This window comes from Idiotropiscis lumnitzeri, chromosome 9 (assembly GCF_059441095.1).
Source record: "Idiotropiscis lumnitzeri isolate Australia: NSW breed Sydney's pygmy pipehorse chromosome 9, RoL_Ilum_1.0, whole genome shotgun sequence".
Taxonomy (NCBI): domain Eukaryota; kingdom Metazoa; phylum Chordata; class Actinopteri; order Syngnathiformes; family Syngnathidae; genus Idiotropiscis; species Idiotropiscis lumnitzeri.
Genome location: NC_142399.1, coordinates 380,214 through 402,222, shown reverse-complemented (window position 1 = coordinate 402,222; position 22,009 = coordinate 380,214). Strand labels below are relative to the sequence as shown.

The window sequence follows — 22,009 nt, the reverse complement described above, 5'->3', positions numbered from 1 at the left end:
AGTCCAATAAATGCAATTCGAAATCAAGAAGGCTTTTGGATTCAATTTGGCTCAACATATTTAACAAACATGCATTGTTCTTGTTATTGAAATATTTTGCAGCTGTACACACGTTAGGCACACTTGAAACTCATTTTTGATTAGCACAGTTAGCGGTATTAATTCGACAGTTTATTGTAATTGGCAGTGGTGTCAAACGTAAATGAACATAACGGCGCTTTTCTTTGTCTTCTCTTGGCTTTAAACAATTGTTATGGCGAAAGCAAACTATTTGAACCATTTCTGAGTGGGACAACCGTGCGGTTCGACACCACTGCAACAATCGAGTTCATCAAGTTTATTCTAAGGGATGTTTTCAAGCGGTGAATTGGGGTGAGGAAAAATACCAAAAGACCGTATTTGCTTAGTAAATTCACTCGTTTTATTGACACTATTATCAGACGGCTGAAGTCCAAAATGTAGAAAGATAAGCATACAGATTGTACCTGAAAATTTATTGTGCTAAAAATGGACAAATTAAATGCTAACTGAAGGTATTTGGGGGCTTTTGATTCATCACCAAATGAAGGAAACATTATTAAAAAAAACCAAGACATTTCTTATTAAGCTCTCTCTTTTTAAAGTAATACAAAACGGGTCAATTATGCAAAACAGTGTCGACAGTCACCTTAAGACAGCTTTAATTAATTTGAGACCTTGTGCAATTCAACTTCCATTATATGGAAATGAATGCATTAAAGTCCACATTGAGATTAAAAAAAAATAAAAAAATCAATGAGTGCCATACCATTGACCTCCCGTAGGGGGCATCATATAACTAGATTTGCTCCTTGGACGGTTGACGCCAAACTTTTTTTGTGTTGTGGAAAAGAAATTCAAACCAAAACCATTGTGTTTCTGTCAGGATAAATGTGTTTTTAATCCAACTTATTCCTCATAATTGCAAAGTCAAGCACATTTTCCAGACAGCAGCATAAAAACGATGACTCCAAGCATAATGCATTGCTTTTCTGCAGAATGCTGTACCTTGAAGGAATTCACTGAGAGATGAGCTTGATTCCTGTGATTTGTGTCAAAGTGTCAGTTGTGGTGCAAATGTTCACCTTTAAAAAAGACGGTGGGCTGGCCAGGAGAGGGAAGTTAAAAAACAAAAAAAAAACAAAAAAAAAACACACACACCATCCCTTTCAGTTCAATGTCATGACATTCAAAGTCCGTTGGGCTGTCAAGGTTGACTGAATGTGAAAGCACTCAGCTGTGTATGCTTGCTTTTCTTCCAAAACCATCCCCGATCCACTTGCCGCTGCCTCGTGTAAAACACACACAGAGACGTCCGGCGTTCGCTAAGGGCCGCTTGCTGGGGACAGCGCGCTTATTGGCTGCCTGGAGCGGACGCGGTCTTTGCACTTGCTGGGATCGGATGGCTTACCCAGTTCAACCTTTACTCCTTTTTCTCCTGCACCTGCACGCACGGGGCAAAACAGAAAAAAAAAACAAAAAAAAAAAACAAACAACAACAAGATTGTTCCAAGTGTGCACACAGTGGAGGAGGATGAGAGCACAAAAAAAAAAAAAAAAAAAAATCTGGGAAGACGATGAAGACAGAAAACATCCGGGCCTACCCGTCATGTACTTTTCTTTTGCTCGGGCTCGCTCATCTGCATCAAAATACCACACGGTGATGGCATACCTGCGGAGACACAAACGACAGCGAGCACCGACTCACCGCTAAAGCGACGCCGAGCTTGTCAACGAGACGCAACGGCGGAGAACATAAACCGGATACGCCGGATACGCATAAACATTCAGGCTCTAAACTGAAAACACCTCGACGATTTTGCATTCATGGGGGTCGCAGTCCTATTTTGGGGGGCTCGGAGCAATTAAAAAAAAAAAAAAAAAAAAAAAAAAAAAAGTCAGCGAAATCTTCCGACGTGCTCCAAATGTTCGCTCGCGGCACACCGATGGGACCAAAAAGACGAGTTGCAGTTCGGTCGTGGACACTCACCTGGTCGCAAAAGCGGGCTGAACCTCATGCGGGTTTCGTCTGTCGGACCAGAAAAAAAGCAGACGGTCAAATTTGGGCTCGATGTCGGCAACCTGAGCTTTTCCTTCTGGGAAGATTCGAAGGAGGCCTCCGTGTTCCTGCAAGATGACGACAAAGGAGAAACGTCACGATGAGACAAAAGCAGCAAGGTGACAACGGTATGGTGGGGCCGAGGTCAAAGGTCACGCCGCCTTCATAAAAAGCGCGCCGTCAGCTGGACGCCGCTGTGAGGGGGGGGGGGAACGTTCCCGATCGGAAACGGCAGCTTTCCTTGTTTTTGCGGCGGGCGGGCGGGATCGCAAGAATAACGTGCGGCAAAAGTGCCGCGCGAGAGTGAAAAAGCAGATTGTGGCCAGCGCGACGTTCCGACACTTGCGAGCCCGAAACAGCTTCTGCTCATTTGGACTCTTTTGGGGTTCAGCCAACACAATTGCATCGATAAGGGCAACGATTTTTGGGTTTTGTTTCGAGCAAGGCGCAAAAAGTTAAGGGAAGTCCTTAAGACGCAAGGTCTGCAAAGTTTATTTGATGTCTTGCTTAAATGAAAGCTCCCGTTGTTCGTTTAGCGTGCGTTGACGTGTGACATTTGGGAAGTTTTTGTTGCAGAATGCCGTAAAAAGCGCAGCGTCCTTCTCAGAATGAGCATCGAAGAGATTCAAGCAAAATGCAAACATCAAAATTGGAGACACGGCAACAAAAACGTTTGACCACGTGGACGTGAGGACGACATGAAAACAACTTTGAAGCAAGAGTGCACAAATGTTTCAAGCGTGGATTGCTGCTGGACTCAATTGCTGCACTCTTGGCAACGACAACAACAAAAAAAAACATTCAGATATTACTCGGGAAGTCAAAGACATGAAGCGAATACAGACAGACTTGTAAGACAAAAAATTTCAGGTGGAAAATCCTTTTCAACGCCATAATTGGCTGCGACGCGCAAAGCGTAGCGACAACCAATCGGCTGCGACATTCCCATTGGAGGAGTTTTCCGACCGATGAGGTCAATCTGAAGCTCCGAACGCCTGACGGCGCCTGATTGAGCAACTGCGTGTGACAAACTTCTGGCGTGAAGCAAGCGACTTCCCGACGATCATGCCGGAGGAAATATCGCGAGTGTTTAAGGGAAATTAGGAACTCGCGGGATCGACAAGAGCACAAATGTGGAACAAAAGACGACGATGAAAATGAACGACAGTCACAATGGTTTTGCGTCACCGCTAAGATATTTGGAGAACGACTCAAATGGCCCGCGGGCCGCAGGTTGAGCACCCGGCACGACAGCACATACGATGTTAAGATTTCAACGGCTTGAATGTTGCGTGCCATTAAAATGTTGTTCGGAAGAAACCATCACCAATATATTTTCTTTTATTCGATATCGACAGAAAAGTTGTCAGCGCGACACCTTGAAAAATCGTTTTATGATTTTGAGGCTAAATTGCCATTGTGGACAAACTGGGAAAATGACTCATTCGTGGTACAAATAATGTTACAAAAGTAGTTTGCATCTGAAAAAAAAATCATGTCAGTTGTGGTTTTTTATTTTTAAAACAAATTCCAATCCAGGTTGCAAAATTTACAGTAGCATTTCGGTTGACAAGAGAATGTGTTGAAAAGGAAAAACGTTCAAGATGTTGGCAATGTGCGTTGTCACATCGAACAAATTTTTTGTATTCATCGGAAAAAAAATCCACTTCCAAGTAGGAACGGTTGCAACAAAATGAAATTGTTGGAAAAAGATTCACAATCAATTTGTTGCCGCACGGTTTGCCAAAGGGAAATAGTGATCCGGGAAGGAAATGTCACGTTTGCTCACAATGTTGAGCACGCATCTTTAAGAAGCAACAATCGTCCGTCACGTACCTGAGCATTCCAATCTTTATTAAGGTAATATATGCATGTGACGCAACGTCCATCGCCGTTGGGGTTATCCACATGGCGCACGTAACGGGTCCCGTTGCCAGGGTAACATGCTACCATTGCCTAAAGACAAGAAGATCAAAATGAAAATGAGTAGAAAATCAAAATGGACGCAGAGCCAAAAGCAAATATCGGAGCGGAGGTTTTCATGTTTGCAAATGTAGCGAGCAAAAAGTCTCAAATAGCGTTGAAGCGTTTGGACCAGATGTCTTGTCGTGGAGAAATCAAAGTCCTGCTTGGAAAAAGCTCGCTTGCAACTCGGAAGAGCGGCAAATGGCTCTGCCCGTCGCTGGGAATGTTGCAAAAAGATGCATTTGGGATCCCGAAATATGGAGGGAAACGGGATGATCGCCATGGCAACCCGTCGCCGCTGCAGTCGCTTCACAGCGCCGCTCTCGCTCGGAAGCGGGAAACCCCCGACGTCTTTTTGTTTGGCTTCGCTCTCGTCGTGTCAGCAGCAGACGCAAACACTCGTTTGGGGTCAATTCAAAGTTTTGATACTTTCCGACTGCAAAGTTGCAAGCTTTACAGATGCCGCGTGCGGGTAACGGGCAAGAAGATTTACAGCCACGGTGACGCCATCCTTCTTCGAGGCGACGTGAACAATTTGCCAGCTGATTATTTGGGCACAACGTCTCCAAACGCGGAGCTCCGTTTTTTTGTATGATTCTAAAAACATCACGTTTGCATGCGTTCCTCACAGAACACGGACCGCCTCAGGCTGCAAATGGTGAACCACTTCCAGAATCAACGGTTTTTTGTTTGTTTGTTTTAAAAGAGGCGCCCCCATCGATCGGCTGGCCGGGATCGCAATTTGCGCCAATTTTCTTAATTGAATTTCATTTCCTGAAAAGAAAAACTGATCTCGTCCACCAATCTTCTTCCGCTGAGGTGCGGAAAAGTCACCCGCTGTCCTCCTCATCCGCATTTTTTTTTTCCATTTTTACAAATTATTTACAAAATGACTTCATGTGCAGTTTTTTTTTTTTAATTGGTTCACAAGTATCGCTCAAAGTTTTACAATAAAAGCCGACTGGTAAATTGAAGGTCCTTTGGTCATGAGGAGCAAAACCAAAAACAAAAATCGGGATGGGCACGCCTCGTTCAAGTGCACGTGAGCAAAGCAGCTCCTCGACTTTCGTCAAACACTCGGACAGCAACCGGCGGGAGTCGGAATCATTGAACACGTCGGCCAAGAAAACTCGGAATGTTTTTTGCAATTATTTTGTATCGAGAGATCGTCGTCCACATTTGCCAAAGGATGCCAAGGACACCCCCCCAAAAAAAAAAGCTCCCACAAAGGACGGCAATGTGTCACCTAATTTACTCGTTTAGGAACAGAAGGAAGTTTCAAAGGTAAAAGCAACAAATTCATGCTGAAGAAGTGAAGTCGGTGGAAGGCACGAGCGGCACGCTCGGAAGCGAGAACGAAGCAGAAGAAGAAAGTTGAACTGCAGTAAACTCGTACTTGCTGGCCTCGTGCCAGAGGGACTTTTATTTTAATGCTCATGCTACGTGCGGAGCGTGAGGACGGACGGCTGATCCTCGGCTTTGTACAACACACACACACACACACACACACTTGAGCTGCTGGCAACACGTTTACGAGCGAAGGTGTCAACTCCGCGCGCTTAACTTTTTGTTTTCCTTGAAGTCAACCCTTGACATCAATTTGACCGCTCGAGTGTTGCTTGTTGTCAAATTGCAACGTCCATTTTGTGAGGTGGTGAAAATCTAAATCAAGTGGCATCGTTTTTGCTGCTTTGTATTGTCTTTGTTCTGAATTGCTTTGCGACTTATTTGCGCTCCATGACAGCACGTTGCACACAGCGGCGCTCGCTCGCTCGTCTTCAAGCGCTTTCGTGGAGTTGATCTTTGGCGTGAGCTTGTGTCGGATGAGCCAAACATGAGCCAAACAAGAGCCAAACAAGAGCCAAACATGAGCCAAACATGAGCCAAACATCTCAAACGTGCAAGAGAGCGACACTCGACGAGCACATTTGGTCACCGCCGATCGCAAAGGTCGGGCGAGCCGGCGCCAAAGCTAAAATATCCTCATTTGGATCAGGATCAAATTGAACACAGAGAAACGGAGAAAAATGTTGACTCATTAACGTTCGCGGAGTCAAAAGCAAAAAAAAAAGTTACAATCGTGCATCAGACGCCATTCCCGTGACAAACTTTGAATGTGGGCCAGAATGGAAAGGTGCTCCGACGACACAAAAGATGGAGCCGAATAAAAACTCAGTTTGGGATAAGAGTCGAAGGCTGCGTTTTTCAGTTGAGATTCTGCTCGGGGCCAAAAAACAAACAAAAAAGGACGCACGATGCGTTTATTTGCTCTGGTTTGCGAAACATTCCGACTAACTGTTTTCATATCTCATCACAATTCCTAGAAAAGCTGGACACGTACTTTTTTTTTTTCTTCCACATTTTGCTTTGTTAAATGATCTGGTTCTATTTTTTTTTTTTTAGTGCTGCTGAGATATTTTGTCTGCCTTTTGCTGTCACTTCAGAGCTGATGCCAACAAATTTGAAGTGAAGTGAACGTTCCCCAATTGGATACTTTTTGTTTTGGCAGCGGTCGATGAGCGACCAAACGTTTTGAAGAATCCAAAATGTCATCAAAGTTCATGCAAACTTATTTGGGCTGTTAAGAAATTATTTTGACAAAAACGACGTCAAGAATGAGAAATTCATACTTTTTTGTGCTTTAACTTTTTAATTCAAGAGTCGACCAATTGTTCAGTTTCAACCTCTGCTGTACTCGCAAAGACGCACGCTCGCCACTGGCACGCCATACGAGACCATGAGCAAAGATTTTGCACGGCAGTTGGAATATTTTTGCACTGTTGAGTGTACAACATGCAAACAATAAAAAGGTGCTGTGCTACACACACACACACACACGCAGGCACGCAGCGAGCGGTGCCGCGAGCATATGAGGAGTGTGGAAGCGGAAGGAACAAGTACCTGACGCAGCCTAAAGAAAAGGTATGCACCACTCGGAGGAGGCGTCATCACGTGACTTCCTCCCGCCTTCTTATTCTATAGCGCAACGATATTTAGGTCAAGGGTCAACTTCCTCCGACGAGCCGTCAGGTCCGCACGCACGCACGCAAACTGACAACACGGACGCAAAATTGAAAGAGAGGAACACACGTTTCAAAATTGGATTTCGAAATAAATATCAGAAAATATTTCCTGCAAAATTCCTTTTTCTTACAGAGTTGAATTTTTGAGACGATACGTTCCGTTTCCAATTTTCCATTTTTAGATGGCGATATTGACGCCTTTTTGACACAAATTTGGATGAATGCAACGAGGAATAAAAGATATTTTTGAAATCTGAGCAACGCTTTTGAACGAGCGTCGTCCACACGCGACATTCCGACAAACGACAAAATGTCGTCACGCGTCGCGGCGCGGTCGGAACATTTCTCTCGCCGGCCTCGCCGCATTATTGAACAGAATCGGCCGGCGCCGCCGCTGGTCACAAATCGCCACGAGACCAAAGCCAACGACTGGAGCGTTCAAGCTGGACGTTTCTCGTGGCGTCTTTCCAAAGAAGAAAGCAAAAATTGTCTCGTGGGCCATTTTCTGAGATTTCCGAACGAGTCGAAGTCGGGCCGGGCCAGAAAAGTGGCGGAGAAACGCCAGAGCAGATTTGTTTTGCTCCATTTGGATTTGGGCTTCTTCAAGTCCAAGAAAAAGGGCAAATGTGCCCGCGCATGCGCGCGGCAAGTATTTGACGTGTTTGCGATTCGGCAATTCGCTCGGCATCTTTGAAGAGATTTGCAGGACAACGCAAACGCAAATTTTCAATTTCACTTCAAAGACACGCTTCGTTGGAGAACGGCCGCCAGTGCTCATTTCGGCTCGGAACATTTTGTAGTGGGACTAAATGGCGTCGAGCGGCGTTCGCCATTGAAACGATTGTCGGACTTTGCGCTCGATGTCCAATTTGAGCGGGAAGGAAGTCAAACGAGCAAAGCGTGAAAGATGTTCATCGTGACGTCCAAATCGTCGTCAAAGTGCAGATTTGATTTTCGATTGCCGCGTCCTAAAGCTTCTCAAGGACGGTTTGAATTGAAGACAAAAAAGGTCGAGTTGACGTTCCAAAGTGTCGTAAGTGTTCCTTTGTCTTTGCTGGGGTTTTTTTTTTTTTTTGGGGGGGGGGGGGGGGGGGGGGGGGGGGGCAATATGGACAGGTTGAGTTGAAATCTGGACTTTTCTTCCGGTGACGAATCACGTATTCTCAATGGGACTCGTTTTTTTAGTTTGCTGCCTCGGACGGCGTTTGACAGAGAAGCTTTTAGCAACGTGGCTTTCTCTTTTTTCGAAAAATCATCCCTGTAAATTAAAAAACCTTTTGCAGCAAAATGTTCAACATGACAAACGATGCGTATCGCATGGCACTTCCTTTGGACGTGACGAGACTGGCGAGGGCGCAACGATTCAAAATAACTTTGCGAGATGAGCAAGGAAGACAGAATGTGCCCGACATTAAAAATGGATCAGGGCAATGACTCATTTTCTGGTCCTTGAGATTCAACAACAGCGTGCCTTTTGTGACAAAAAAAAAAGAAAGAAAGAAAACTTCTCTATGTGATAACGAGGTGGCGGGAAAACAACATTTGGCGGAACAGACACCGGCTATTTCAACGTTATCATTCTGCGAGTCATCCGATCTGTTCAAGTCGTTATTCTCTTATGTTTTAAAAATTAAAACAAAAAAAAGTGCAATTCAAGAACACGTGATGAGAAACATTCGGACGTTTGACACATGACGAACGAGTGCAGGTCCTCCAGGAAACAGTTCATTCAGTCAATATTTTGAACCTGTATTTGCGTGCGTATTGTGATACAACATTTTGCACTTCTGATCGGACACCGATATTGCGGCCGAGAGAATTGTCAGATGACGATATCGTCCCATATATGGGCAGGAACGATGCACGCCGTTGTGAAATGCGCTATAGAAATAAAGTGGGATTGGATGCTGTCCTTTTTGTTGTTTCGTATGAATTGTTCAAAGAGACCGGATCAAGTTATACCATTAAACCGAATAACAGTCAGCAACGGGAGCTACCAGAATACAGGACATATTTCCCACTCATTATGAAGAAAAGGATGACAACCACACGGAAAATGTGCACCACTGTCTTATTGTATAAATGGCGTCGTCTTATTATCTGGCTGACATTATCTTTGTCGGCATTGACACGACACATGTTCCTACTGCAGAGTGCAGCATTGCACAGTTTGCATTCGTGATGTGAAACGTGACCAAGTCAAGAGAGGCAATGGAAGCTGCAGACTGCCAGCACTCGACTGACTTTCTTGACTTGGGCAATGCTTCTTGGTTTGAAGTTTGTAAGCCAGTAAAAAAAAAAAAAAAAAAGGAGGAGGAAAAGTAAAAAGTGAATGGTTGACAGTGCCCACCTGTTTATTTACTTACTTTTGTCCTTCCGTTGATGGCGTAGTTGCCCAGTTTGCCGTTACAATGTCTGACCAGGTCGTCCATGCAACTGGTAAGAAAGCGGATCTTCTCACAGCCGGGCTCTTTCCCGTCCACCCACGTGATTTTGTCCCCGCGGATGTCTTTGGTCGAGTCACTTTTCTGACTGACCACCTGGCCGTCCGTGAAGCGGCCGGTTTTGTGCAAGGCCTTGACGTCCTCGAGGATGCTGAGCCCGGTCTCCTCGCCCATGAAGTCGTCCACCACGCAAATGCCGTGCTTGTTCATGTAGGGGATGACGTGCTCCGTGGCCAGTTTCTGCAGAGATGTCGTTTGTCCGTTCGGTGTGGCGGGATTGTTGGAGCCCTCCTCGGCCACTTGCTCCGCAACTCCCTGCGGCTCCGCGTTTGGGGGTTGTGACGAAGGCGCACCGGTGTCCGCCTGCTCGGGGCCGGTCTTCTTCGGACATTTATCCGGCGTCTTCTCGTCCCCGGGCGGTTGCTCGGGCTCGGGCTCGGGCTCGGGCTCGAGTTCGGGTTTCGGTTTAGGTGCTTGCGTCTTACAAATGAGTTTGTGTTCTTTCCAGTGTTGCTTTTGGTGCTCCTTGCTGCAGTAGAAGGAACTCCGACACCTACCGCACTTCAAAAGGTTCTCCATTTTCCCACAAAGTTCACAGAACTGGCGCTCTCGCTCTCGCTCCCGCTCCCGCTCCAAGTCGCTCTGTTGCTTCTCCATGTTTGCCGCTAACAACGAGTGCGCGGCGCCTTTAATTCCAGCCCTTCACGCGCGCCTTGCTAACCGACAACTTTGGAAGCGGTCCACCGCCTCTTGCCACGCTACGCCGAGCGAAACCCTGAAGTCAAACTTAAAAGCCGCCCGTTCCATAACACCCGCTACCTGTCCACATCTCGAGTCGGAGGAATAACGCGACGACGTGTGGCTCGGAGCGAGCAAAACGGCCTGCGTCGAGGTCTTCATGGGGCATTCTGCAAGCTAGCTTTCGGTCCTCGGGTCGTGCATGGCGACGCTCCGAGCTCCCAGCCTGTACCCGGCCCGCCTGCTCTGACGTCGGGTGAAAGCCACGCCCCAACGTTTGCGTGATATTTGGGGTCATCGGAAAGCGGAACACCATGAAAGCACGTGCGGGTCGTGAATCGATGTCACGACTTGTCTATAATCTTCATACGCAAAGTATGTCTAATATACACCCCTTGTCTTTTTTACTCGTTGTCTGAGACCGAAAAGGAACATACAGCGAAATGCTACACTCTCGCGTCGAATACCCGCATCAGATAATTAAGTTAGACTTATGAGCAAATTAATAGTTCCCTGACAGTCATAAAAGCTTAGCCTTAACATATTTCTAAAGACGGATTTTCTTTTGTTACAAATCATCAAAATGCGTCATCTTACCTGTAATGTCGAATAAATACACGTTTAAATATTGTAAACAACAACGAGCTAGTGTGGAGTCTTGGAGATTTGAGCCAGAGGGAAGGCCTTGAACGCAGCAAGACTCAACGTCACATCAGCGTGTTGTCCTCATTCCTGACTGGCATTTGTGAAATTCCTTTCACTAAACGACACAATATGGATGTCAAGATTCCCCCTTTGTCATAATACACGCATAGTGTCATTTTAGAGTGCAATTTGTCCCAACTAAAGTTTAACAACAACTCTTTCGTGGACGCAGTCCAATGCATTGGCTGTCATATTCAACGTTGCATTATGTCACGCATCCAATTAGATGCTGGCGCAGGCAACCTTGCATTCAAGCACCCTTATTTATAAGTAAACGGGTTTTTGGGCGTCAGGTTCCGCAGGTAAAATAAGGTTGGCACTCGTCAAACTGCACGTAGACAATCTTCAGGAGTCAGTGAAGAGTGAGAAATCTGATCAACAAACCAAAGGAATATTGTATACAATAATCCATAGCAAAGACAATTGATGTTGTTTTTCTTTCCTTTAAAAAAAACCGATTTCAACAAAGCAGGCTGTTACGGGGTCCAGTTTAATTCACAAAGGACAACAAATTACAACTTAAAACTGAACGGGGATAAAATGGTAGTCATTATTCTTTTTATTATTCACTATGGAGGATGCCATGACTTTTAATCAAGTCCGTCCTTTAAAAGGAGATGTTTTAATTCTTTATACAGCAAACCACACGAGCGTACATATTTATCATTAATAAAACCATACATTGACCTGATATTTTACTGTGAGTTCTCTTTACATTCTCTTGGATTTAGATCGTGAATATGATCATCCCCCCAAAAATACAAGTACAGTACAACCCAATTTTTTTTTATTAGTACCCACTGTTTGAATTCTCATTACATCGCCTATGAAATATATGTTGGTACACCGTATTAGCCAAGTGAAGCGAGCGAACTAATAAACCAACGCCGATCAAATCGTTCTTTTGACTGGACTCGAGTGAGCTGCACTCGGCACTTGGACGAATGCCCTCCCGCCTACTTTTCTAAAAGACTACATATTCCAACATGCTTCACTTCTGGTTACGCACAAACGTCACGAAAGCCCCCGTTTACGAGCCAGCCCTCCTGCTTACTTTTCTAAAGGACTACATATTCCAACATGCTTCTTTCCGGTCACACGCGAACGTCACTAAGGCCCCGCGTAATCGAGACACCCCGCCTGCCTAAAAAAATCGACACAACGAGAAATGATTCCGCGTGGAATGACTTCACATTTGTCATACTTTCGTTTGGATGCGCGAGTAATTCTGTCTTTTAAGTATCAATCGAAACTATTTCAGTAAACCTCTTAAAGTTAAGCTGTAAACTGTGGTGCTTCGTGTATATTTTCGAGCACACGTCAAGCTGTCGACAAAAAGAATCCCAATTTCTCAACTTGACTTTTACTTTTGATGAATAAGCGAGGAGGTAAGTTCAAACTTGGTGACTAATCTTTACTAACTTTGATCTGAAAACGTCAGACAGATTGCTTCCATGTTCCAACCGCTAGCCGCCATTGTTTACATGCCGACTCATCTGAGACGTCGTAATCGTTTTTGGGCGTCATTATTGCGGCGGTACGAATGTTAATCAGCTCCACCGTGTGATGGGCAATGTGCAATTGTTTTGGGGAGGGACAAATATGAGACAGACAACGCCACCTTGGAAATTACACTCAAAGAAATTCGAAATAAGGCACTTTGGTTCGTTGAACAGAGAGAGCAGGAGGCGTGGTTCCTTGAATATACAAATGGTTTTATTTAAAATATTCAGTCAATACATTTCGATAAAAGAAACGAACGGGTACACGAGGCGGGGCTGGAGCTGACTGGTGGACTGTAGCGGGACGAATCCCGGGAGAAGAAACGCACACTTTCGTGACACTCACACGCACACAAATCTAGTGAGAGAGAAAAAAAAAATCACCCAAAAGCACAGCAAACAAAAGGGATCCCGCACCAAAACCGCCACCATAAGCCTCCAGTCCTGCAAACCAAAGGACGACAACAACAAAAAAGATTAATTGAGAATCAAACAAATACAGAAATCAACAATTAGTTCTATAAAAGCACAATGATCCGATGGAATGTCTCTTTTAAAACAGCTGACACGGATGATTAAGAGCGAAGCAATCGCTGAAACCAGGCATGCTCCACACTGCACAACAACGACTGGGTGTCAGGGCATCCAATGGCGGAAGGCTCGGCCCCGCCGCTGCCTCCAAGCTGACCAGGGGGGTGGGGGGGTGCACTATCCAAAAGCGGAACAAAGTCCAGAAACAAACGAAAAGAATCCAAAGTAAAACCAAGCAACAGCGCCTCTACAGTAGCCGCTTGACGTGGCCCACCGCTTTCCGTCTGCGCTAAACAAAGAAATACAGAAGCAACTAATCAACTCAATCTCGTTTGCATGAAGAGGTGGTCATGGGACATACGTTGCACTCGGCGGCGTTGAGGATCACATGGAAGAGGAGGCCAGAAGACGAGCACAACCGCTCACCTGGGTGAAATCAAGACACCAACGAGGCCGAATTGCGCGCATGCAGGCGATGGGGTACGCCAACAAAGCCGCTGGCTATCGCACACATGAGAATAGCCAAAATAAAAGCAACCAACTGAATTTAAGAAACAAAGGAAGGAGCGAGGTCGCGCGGATGTGGGCGGACCTCCAAACCAGAACACAAGAAATGGTCCGATGGTTCTGCCTACTTTTATAGGTGAGCCTTGAGTGGTGATAGGCTCAGAGGGCTCAGCTAAATTAGGCACACAAAAGCAAACTTGCCACCAGAGGGAGGAAGGTGCATCTCCTCCTGCTACATTATTTTAGAGCGTCAACTAACCACAAGAACAATTGCAAGACTCGTTCATATGAAATCTGCAGCTGCCCACAGCTGGCAAAATAAAGATGACTGCAACTCAGAGAAAGAAAACACAGCATCTTTTTTTCTGTATCATTTGTAGGTGAAGGACATCGGCAGAAAAACGGCAACGCGCCTCAACATTGTGAAGCAAGTTCCCAAATGTCTGCCGCTGTCATTGCAGCCTTCAAAGGTAGAACGCATCGCCTTTGCATCCATGCCACCATTGGCTTCAAACGTTTTATTTCGGGCAACTTTCTTTGGAAGTCTTCCAGATGGAGCTCGACACCAAGCACGACAAATACGAGCGTCTTGTGAAGCTCAGTCGAGACGTCACCATTGAGAGCAAGAGGACAATTTTCCTTTTGCACAGAGTGACAAGGTTTGCCCCGTGAATATTTCTTCATGTCTAAATTGTCATTTTACGAAGAAGATTCTCGGACTCAGAAATGGACTCAAATGCAGAAAGCGTATTTTTGTTATAAAAGTAGAGCTCCGCACCTAAAAGGAGGTTGAGGTTGTTCTTTTGCAACTATTGTCTAACCGCTCAATGTTTTGGATTTGTAGAAATCTTGTCACATAGGTTTTGCATTTTTCTATCAAACACAAACCCATTTAGGTTGGGAAGATATAAATGTGGTAAATCACACTTGGGCGTTCCAAAACAGTCATGCACGAGGTCCAATGCGGATTTTGAAACTGAAGTGCAGAAGCGCCGTCGTTCTGACTGTGCTCCGGGTTTCCTTTTTGGGGAAGTGTTCCCGACGCAGAAGCCGTTTTGAAGGAGGCAGATGGCAAACTCGCTGGTGTGAGGGAAAAAATTGGTCAGATTGCAGAAGAGCTTCGTGGAGAGGACGTCTATCAGTTTCACAGAGCGTTCACTGCAGGTGAGTTTTGGCGCTTAAAAAAAAAAACTAATCAAATTTGTTATCTACTTATTTCAAATTGAAAACGGATTCCTTATCGGAGTAATTTAAAAAATGGAATTGACTTATTGATGTTATTTGCAAAATTTGACCAGCCACAAGATTTGCACAATGTCCAGTAAGGACATCCTATATGATGACTTGATTTGGATCCACACCCTCACCGAGGTCTTCATGGCGACGTCACAACTTTGAATCATTCCGCATGTCGCCGGCGTCAGGCTGGATTTTTTTTTTTTTCATACTATAATTATTTGAATGAAAAAAATGAGTCTTTTAATAATTTCACTTTAAATCAATGGGCCACTCATTTTTGAGGAGGGGCTGCGCGCCGCACACGCGCACGTGTCCTTTTGGTCCTTCTTTGTGTTCATCTTAAATTGGGAACAATTCACGGAGAAGCGGAACGTTAGTCCCGATCGCATCCGATTGTCAAAGCCCGACATAAATCCTCCTGCGCTTCAAACGAACTGTCAACGCTTCTTGTGAGAAAAAAAAGAAAAGATGATGGATGTTGTTTGAGGTCAGCGTTACCGTGGCGACATAAGTTGAAATCTTTTATGGCCGATGGCATCTGGAAGCAAACTACGCCGTGTGAATTTGAATTCCTATTTTCGCTGAAAGACGTCCGTTTCATTCTGGCTCCTGGCCGGGAACCGCTCGCTCGCTCTTCTCTGATGCAAAAGTACAGTTTGGGTTTGGAGGCGCTGCTGAGCGACGTCTGCCTTCTGGTGGTGGGCAATGTTTTTACAAAAATCTCTGCTGCTACAGTAAACATTTTGATTTTCCAAAATGAATGAAGCCTAATCTGAGCGGGTGTCGCCAGTCGTCCATCCCTGGTCTATTTTATTTCCATGTGTCAGTATATCATCACAATGACATTGTCATTTCTTCTGTTTTGTATCCGTTGGTGCACACGTACGCTGCCAAAAATGAGATGAGTGAATAAACGAGATTCCTTTGTCGAAATGGCCCGTTGCGTATTTGTGCTTGAAGTTGCTGGCGAACGAACGCTTTTTGTGACTTGCTGCAGGCGTCCATGAACAGGAACACCCTCTGATAACGTTGCTTTTCCACTTCTTGCATCACTATCCCTTCTTGTTAGCGTAGCCAAAATGTCTGCAGCCTTTGGAGACAAACCCATGCCATGGTGCGCCGTTATCTAGCTCATGAGGGGGGAGGGGCGAGGTCATTTTTTAGATTGTGGTCACTCTTGAATCAATGCAGTTCCCACCAATTAGACTCTTTTCCTCTCCGCATTTTTATGAGAGCTCAGCGTCAAAGTCAAGGAGTCTCCGGTTCAATGTAACGTTTTTCATCAACCAAACCAAAAGCCAAAACCCAACGCAAATTGCTGCGAGGATGTTTGATAGCTAGCGAAAGTCGAGACGACGCACCTCCTCGCGGAACCTTTTGAAGTTCAATTGGAGCTCCAAAAGTAAACTTTGGACACAAAGTCTTCCGTCCTGTGATTATTTGATTGTTGTTTACACAGCACCAGAAAACAAACCAGGGCTCATCTCAGCCTGCCGCTGTTGTTCGAATCAAAAGACATGTTGGAATCGCGATCTCCATCTGCGATCTATACGCCGCAGATAGCCCGGAGTGTTTACGCACACTCGGCTTGATACGCAGTCACACTTTGCTTACTTTAGTTTTTTCTAAACGACCCGATTGCGATTGGTGTAAATCCATTTCAACATTGCATCGTCACAAACGCGTGACGGCTTTGGGTTGATTCTGAAATGCACGACTGAGTCATCTGCAGAGTTGAACTTGAAATTTGACCTTTGTCAAACCTTTGCACCCGTCCAACGCCCAATTGTTTTCGTAAAATTGACCGTGAATAGAAAACGTCCCATCATTTCCACTTGTACGCTTTTGTGACTCTTCCGGTTTGGCCATGACGCCGTGTGACACGAAACTCACCGGCCGCTTCCTGTTGACAACATCCTGTTTGAATGTTGCCGTTAAGCTCCCGCCCTTCAAGAACTTTGTGCCAAAAGTAGTCAAGTGGAAGAATAAAAAGCTGACCTCTAAAGCGCATTCGTCATGTTTGATTCGTCGGCTTGCTCCGCCCCTTCAGTTGGCGTGCCAGATTCATTCCGATGTGGCTTTCTTGCGTTCAGGAATCCAGGAGTATGTGGAGGCCGCCTCCTTCCGGCACTACATCCGTCATCGCAGCCTCCTCAGCCTGGACGACATCAACGGCAAGCTCAAGTTCACGACAGCGGATGAGGTTTATTTGCAACACGCTCGCACGACGGCAGCGCACAACTTTGAGGAACTTGTGTCGGTCGCGTTCTGTCTGGTTGCGTCGCTTTTGCTCAGTCAAGGTTAGCGCAGACTCGTAATTGCCATCAGGTGTGACTTTTGTCCTTGGGCCGCAAGCCTTTTCATGTCAGCTCTTTCCGTATTCACGTAGCGGTCCGCTCGCCTGACTTGCGTTCGGGCAGCGTGGGATCGGTTCCTACTCAGCGAGGGTGTCGACCCGTTTGGGTGTAGCGCGCGTTTCGCCCGTAATCAGCACACAGGACAAGCGGTGTCGATGATGACGTGAAATCCTCATTATGCTGAAATATGACGTCGTGAGGCAGCAGGATTATTTTGGTTGTGCATATTTTTTGGTGGCGTCTTCCATTTGGGTTCCTTCCCAGAGCAAGATTGGCATACTCTCTTGTATGCGTAATATTAGAATCAGAAATCCCTTTCTTGTCATTGTACTCAAGAGTGCAACGAGATTAGAGAGCTCCCCTCTCCGGTGCAATACAACAATAATAGAGACAAATATATAAATTAGATAAATAAGAGAGTGTGCCGCTTATCACAATTGGCTGATGTTTTGCACCACGAATGGAGAATCATTCGCGACATTATTGAAGGTCGTCTCTTGATGTAATAATGATGAAAGTGCTGAAAAGTTCAACTTAACTCCCTTGTGCTACGTCAGGACTCTGCTGACACGCGGCCATCGGAACTTCAGCCTCACGTCCTGACTTTCCGGGTGATGCCCGCAGACTACCTGCTGGGTGTGGCCGACCTGACAGGAGAGTTGATGCGTCTGTGCATCAGTAGCGTGGGCAACGGTGACATGGACACGCCCTTCCAGCTCAGCCAGTTCCTGCGCCAGATCCACGACGGTTTCTCCTACATTGGCAACACGGGCCCCTATGAGGTGTCCAAGAAGCTGCACACGCTGCGTCAGAGTTTGGGCAAAGTGGAGGACGCCTGCTACACCCTGAGAGTTCGCGGTTCCGAGATCCCCAAACATATGCTGGCCGATGTCTTCTCCAGCCGGAACGCTCGCATCGACCCAGAAGAAGCTGCGCTCTGAGTTCTTTTCCACCTTTCCTCTTTAACACTTTGCCAAAGTTGAAATCATTTTTGGAATTGGCTTTCAGATGTTTAACAACATAATTGTCACATTACAATAAAATATTGTTACAATATTTTTTTGTCTCTGAGAAGCTGCAGCTGTTTTCTATGTTCTGCTGGATGTCGTGCTTTGCAAAACTTTAGATTTCTCTGATGTGTGTTTATTTGATTTCACTCTCCTATCACACTCAGATAATCTAAGGTAGAGCATGTGACCTTTGTTCTGGCTCCTTCTCCAGCAGCCACCTGATGTACACACACGCACGCACGCACGCGCACACACACACGTATGCCAAGTTTTCTTGGCCACCTCATTATTTTCCAAAAGACACACACAATCTCTCTTGTGTTCAGCAATGGCGGGCCGCACATTTCATACGTAGGCCTTCAGTGAAGTCCGTCTTGAATAAATCCCCCTCACAAAAGCATCATTGATGACACCACGGCTGGAGAAATAATATACAGAAAGACACTTACGCACGACTGAGTCAGTGTTGGACGATCTCGCTCCTCTTGAAAGGTCCGTCTTGAAAACGCAAGTATATCTGCAATTCAATTCCCCCCTTCGGCCATTGTGATTTAAAAAAGCAAGGACATATTTCAGATTTCCGCACAGTCGCCAGTTACGACTTCCGGGTGAGTGAGTGAGTATCCAATCACAAGACGCGTTCATCACCTTCAGCGTAAGGCCAGCGAGAAGGCCTTGGTGTCATCAACACGGGATCTGATTGGCTATTGCAACTGTCTAAATCCTAAAACGTTCAGTGCTTAACAAAATAATTGGTATAAAGGAAGAATCAGGTTTTGGACTTGATCCGATTGTCCTTTTGCGTTTTCCGCCTCCTTTTTGTTGACTTGTTTTCGGTCGCTTGAATAAAAGATGAAGTCTGCCATCTGCTGGCGAAGATCAGTACTTTGTGTTGGATGTGATTTACCGTCGTTATATCGACATTTTTCATTTATTGTATTCATTAAGTGCGTAAATGCCGCTCCAGCACGAAATAAAATAAACGAAGAACTTTGCACTCCGAAGAGACATTGATTGCAAATGCGCAGACGCAAAACAAATTCAATTTCCTAATATATATATATATATATATATATATATATATATATATATATATATATATATAATTGTAAAAACATATGTATTGTATATATTCATCTGTATTTTAGTTGCCCCAAAAGCCACCAATCAAACAGTGCCAGATTTTAATTGCTCACTTTGACTCAACCACAGCCGAGTCTTTGAAGAATTATTTTTCAGTGTCAGATCAGTCAACCTACAATATGCAGAGCATCCTTTTTGTGACAGGATATTATTGGAGATTATTTCGTTGTTGTGATGTATTTAGTTTGGATGACTTCAACTCAATAACCTCTGAGGTCAGAGGTCACCTCTAAGTAAGCAGTTTGCTCATTTGCTTCTAAAGGACATTAAATGCTTCAAATCCGAGCAGCTGATCTGACGACATGCAAGGCACTGACCCACATCTTCTCCTTGTCCACAGTATGGCTGGCCGGCCGGCTGGGCGGGATCTGCACCTTTGGAAAACAAAATAAAACATTCGTTTTACATCCCATCAACAACTTTAAACTAGAACACGCATGTGTCAGTCACCTCAAATGAATGCTTTCTAATCATTTCCTTCAACAGTTGCGTACGCATCAATTGACAACGTGTGCATCGACTCACATTCAAACATTTTTCAAAGGATGCCATCTTAAACCTTTTAAAGTCAACTATGGACACATTTCGGCTCAAATGTTGCTTGTGGCCAAACAGGGGACTCATTATAGTTCAGTTTGCCAACCCAGAAATAAGACATTTGAGTTCACTGAAAAACTGGGCCTCTTTAGAAAGTCAAATCTTCTGCCAAGTTTCCTAATTTCGGTAAGAATATGTTATGGCAAAAAGGAGAGACAAAAAGGCGCTTCCTTTGGGACATCGGAAAGGACGTCACTGTTTCGCGGGCCCACCTCGACAATAAATAGAGATGTGGATGCAGTACCTTCTTTGGCCAGTAGATGTCATTTGTCCACCACACGTTTTGTTTTCAGGAAAAGATGGAATTGAAGCACAAAAATCTGGAACGCCACAATTTCAAAACTTGTTTCTGGCCAAACTATCGTAGGAAAATATGAGCCATTTCTATCGAAGCGTTTTGCATTCACTTGAGAAAAAAAGGTTGTTTTTCTGAGTGATTTTTCGGGGGCCTCTGTTGTTTTTAATTCTTTCATTCTTCTCTGTTTTATGGAGTCATTTCTTTCTGTTTTCGGAGTATTCTTTTGTTTTTTTTTCGAGTATTTTTTTTTCAGTTCAGTTCGGGTCCCATTTCTTGATGACATCTCATGAATAAAGAATCTAGCGATTACTTTTGGATCATTGTTTGTAGAGGAAGCTTGGAGCCATATCACCGTTGGTGAAAACGCATCAATTGCACCATTGATGCGGATCACAAACGGTTTGAGTTTATCGTAAGAGTCGGCATGCCACAAAAAGTTGGGGCCTGGATTTTGGTTGCTATGGCGACGGAGGAGGTTCCTGCGCCTCAGTTGAACACCATGTGGAGCCTGCATTTTCATCAACATCCCGATTGTCTCTTGAGTCAGCACGTAGCCGAGATCAGGGGATGTTAATATGTTGACACGTGAAGGACACGTGAAGCCCTTTGAGACGTTTCTGCATCGAAACATTTGGCCGAAGAAAAAACTAACATGCTCAAGGAGGCAACCAAAAACCTCTTTGCCTGGTAGCCATCGTCAAAGTGGACTTTGTCACCTCTCAGATTTCCGAGTCCAAGTGGAAGGCGGGGGCGCTTGAGACAAACTGAAACGAGGACTTTTCAAAATAAAATCGCCGAGTTGGGGGCTTGGGGGCTCCCGCCTGATCCGAGTCTGAGGTGCATCCTGTGGGGGCGGGGCCGGAGGGGGAGTGGGAGCCGCTTGCCCCGGGGGGCTCCGAGATGGCATTTGTGGCGCCGCCATTCAAATAACTCACCAAAAAAAAAAAAAAAATGATGATTCCCAATCTCATTCACAAGATCCGACTCGTAGGTCCGAGGTGACAAAAGCTGCAGTTGGATGTTGTTGGGGGGGGGTCCACACGAAATGTACCCTGAGAGCGGTGGACAAAAGATCCTAAAAATCCCATCACAGACCTCCAAATTGTAGCGAGTCAAACTTTTCACTTCCTTTCCGGCCTACAAGACAAAGCCCACTTCAGCTGAGACCTTCGTCCCCACACTCAGGACAAAGTGAGCCCCAAAAGATCTGCTCGCCATCTTACTAGCTCATCAGACTCCTTCCTGGTGAAAGCCGCCAAGAACTCGGTTCGGCAGTCAAAGGCTCCGATCGACCGCAGGCTGATTCGCGTCGTCGTGAGTGGCGAGTCCGCGGAGAGAAAAAACAAAACGGCTTTTCCGAAATTTGTCAAGCTGCAAATGTTTTGCAAACTTTTCACTTGTGCTGAGTACATGGTCACGTGACAACGCCGAGCATCAAACGGGTCGAAGCAGCAGCACCAAGAACTGCTTGCCGGTCCCCACAATGTCCCGCTCCGACTTCGAGAGGCCACGCGGCAGAAGAAGGCAACTCGGCCCACGTCGAATCGGCGCCGGCGCAGGCCAACATCTTTTTCAGGGGCGTGCAAACAGTTGTGAGGTGGTCACATGAGCACATTCGGATTCTGATGGAATGAAACGCGACGTTCCAAAGTTCTCACGAGGTCGCCACGTTGCTGCGGATCCGCTCGGCCTTCAGCAGGCGAGCGGCGCCAGAGTCGGCGGGGGCGGCGCTCCCTACGTTAAGCATCACTTGTATGCGTGCTTATAAAAGGCATATTCAGATGAGCGGGTGTCGGTGGGGGGGGGTCTCGGTGGGGGTCACGCCGTGGCCTTTGTCGGAGCAGATTGTCATGACCTAATGAGAGCTCGGTGG

At 45.7% G+C, this 22,009-nt stretch overlaps 2 protein-coding genes and 1 long non-coding RNA gene across 5 annotated transcripts; 1 reads left to right on the top strand and 2 right to left on the bottom strand.

Annotated features, from left to right (window-relative positions):
• Positions 1 to 398: 398 nt before the first annotated feature.
• egln1a (egl-9 family hypoxia-inducible factor 1a) lies at positions 399 to 10,521 on the bottom strand. Of its 3 annotated transcripts, XM_088304384.1 has the most exons (5): positions 9,432 to 10,517; positions 3,914 to 4,033; positions 2,009 to 2,145; positions 1,623 to 1,690; positions 399 to 1,462 (listed from the first exon to the last, which is right to left on the bottom strand). In XM_088304384.1, exons 1-5 carry the CDS (start codon positions 10,164 to 10,166, stop codon positions 1,344 to 1,346), a joined length of 1,179 nt encoding a protein of 392 aa, XP_088160510.1. In that variant the 5' UTR covers positions 10,167 to 10,517; the 3' UTR covers positions 399 to 1,343. The 3 variants fall into 3 exon arrangements, with proteins under 3 accessions (XP_088160510.1, XP_088160509.1, XP_088160511.1); XM_088304383.1 differs by having other exon boundaries at positions 399 to 1,690; positions 9,432 to 10,519; XM_088304385.1 differs by lacking the exon at positions 3,914 to 4,033 and having other exon boundaries at positions 399 to 1,690; positions 9,432 to 10,521.
• Positions 10,522 to 12,048: 1,527 nt separating this feature from the next.
• On the top strand, positions 12,049 to 18,144 carry tsnax (translin-associated factor X). The gene is made up of 6 exons (XM_088304386.1): positions 12,049 to 12,340; positions 13,873 to 13,962; positions 14,037 to 14,151; positions 14,526 to 14,656; positions 16,825 to 16,934; positions 17,646 to 18,144. Exons 1-6 carry the CDS (start codon positions 12,325 to 12,327, stop codon positions 18,027 to 18,029), a joined length of 846 nt encoding a protein of 281 aa, XP_088160512.1. The 5' UTR covers positions 12,049 to 12,324; the 3' UTR covers positions 18,030 to 18,144.
• On the bottom strand, positions 12,647 to 19,046 carry LOC148329715 (uncharacterized). The gene is made up of 3 exons (XR_015845029.1): positions 18,548 to 19,046; positions 16,730 to 16,889; positions 12,647 to 12,898 (listed from the first exon to the last, which is right to left on the bottom strand). It is a non-coding gene; the product is annotated as an uncharacterized LOC148329715 (long non-coding RNA).
• Positions 19,047 to 22,009: the final 2,963 nt, after the last annotated feature.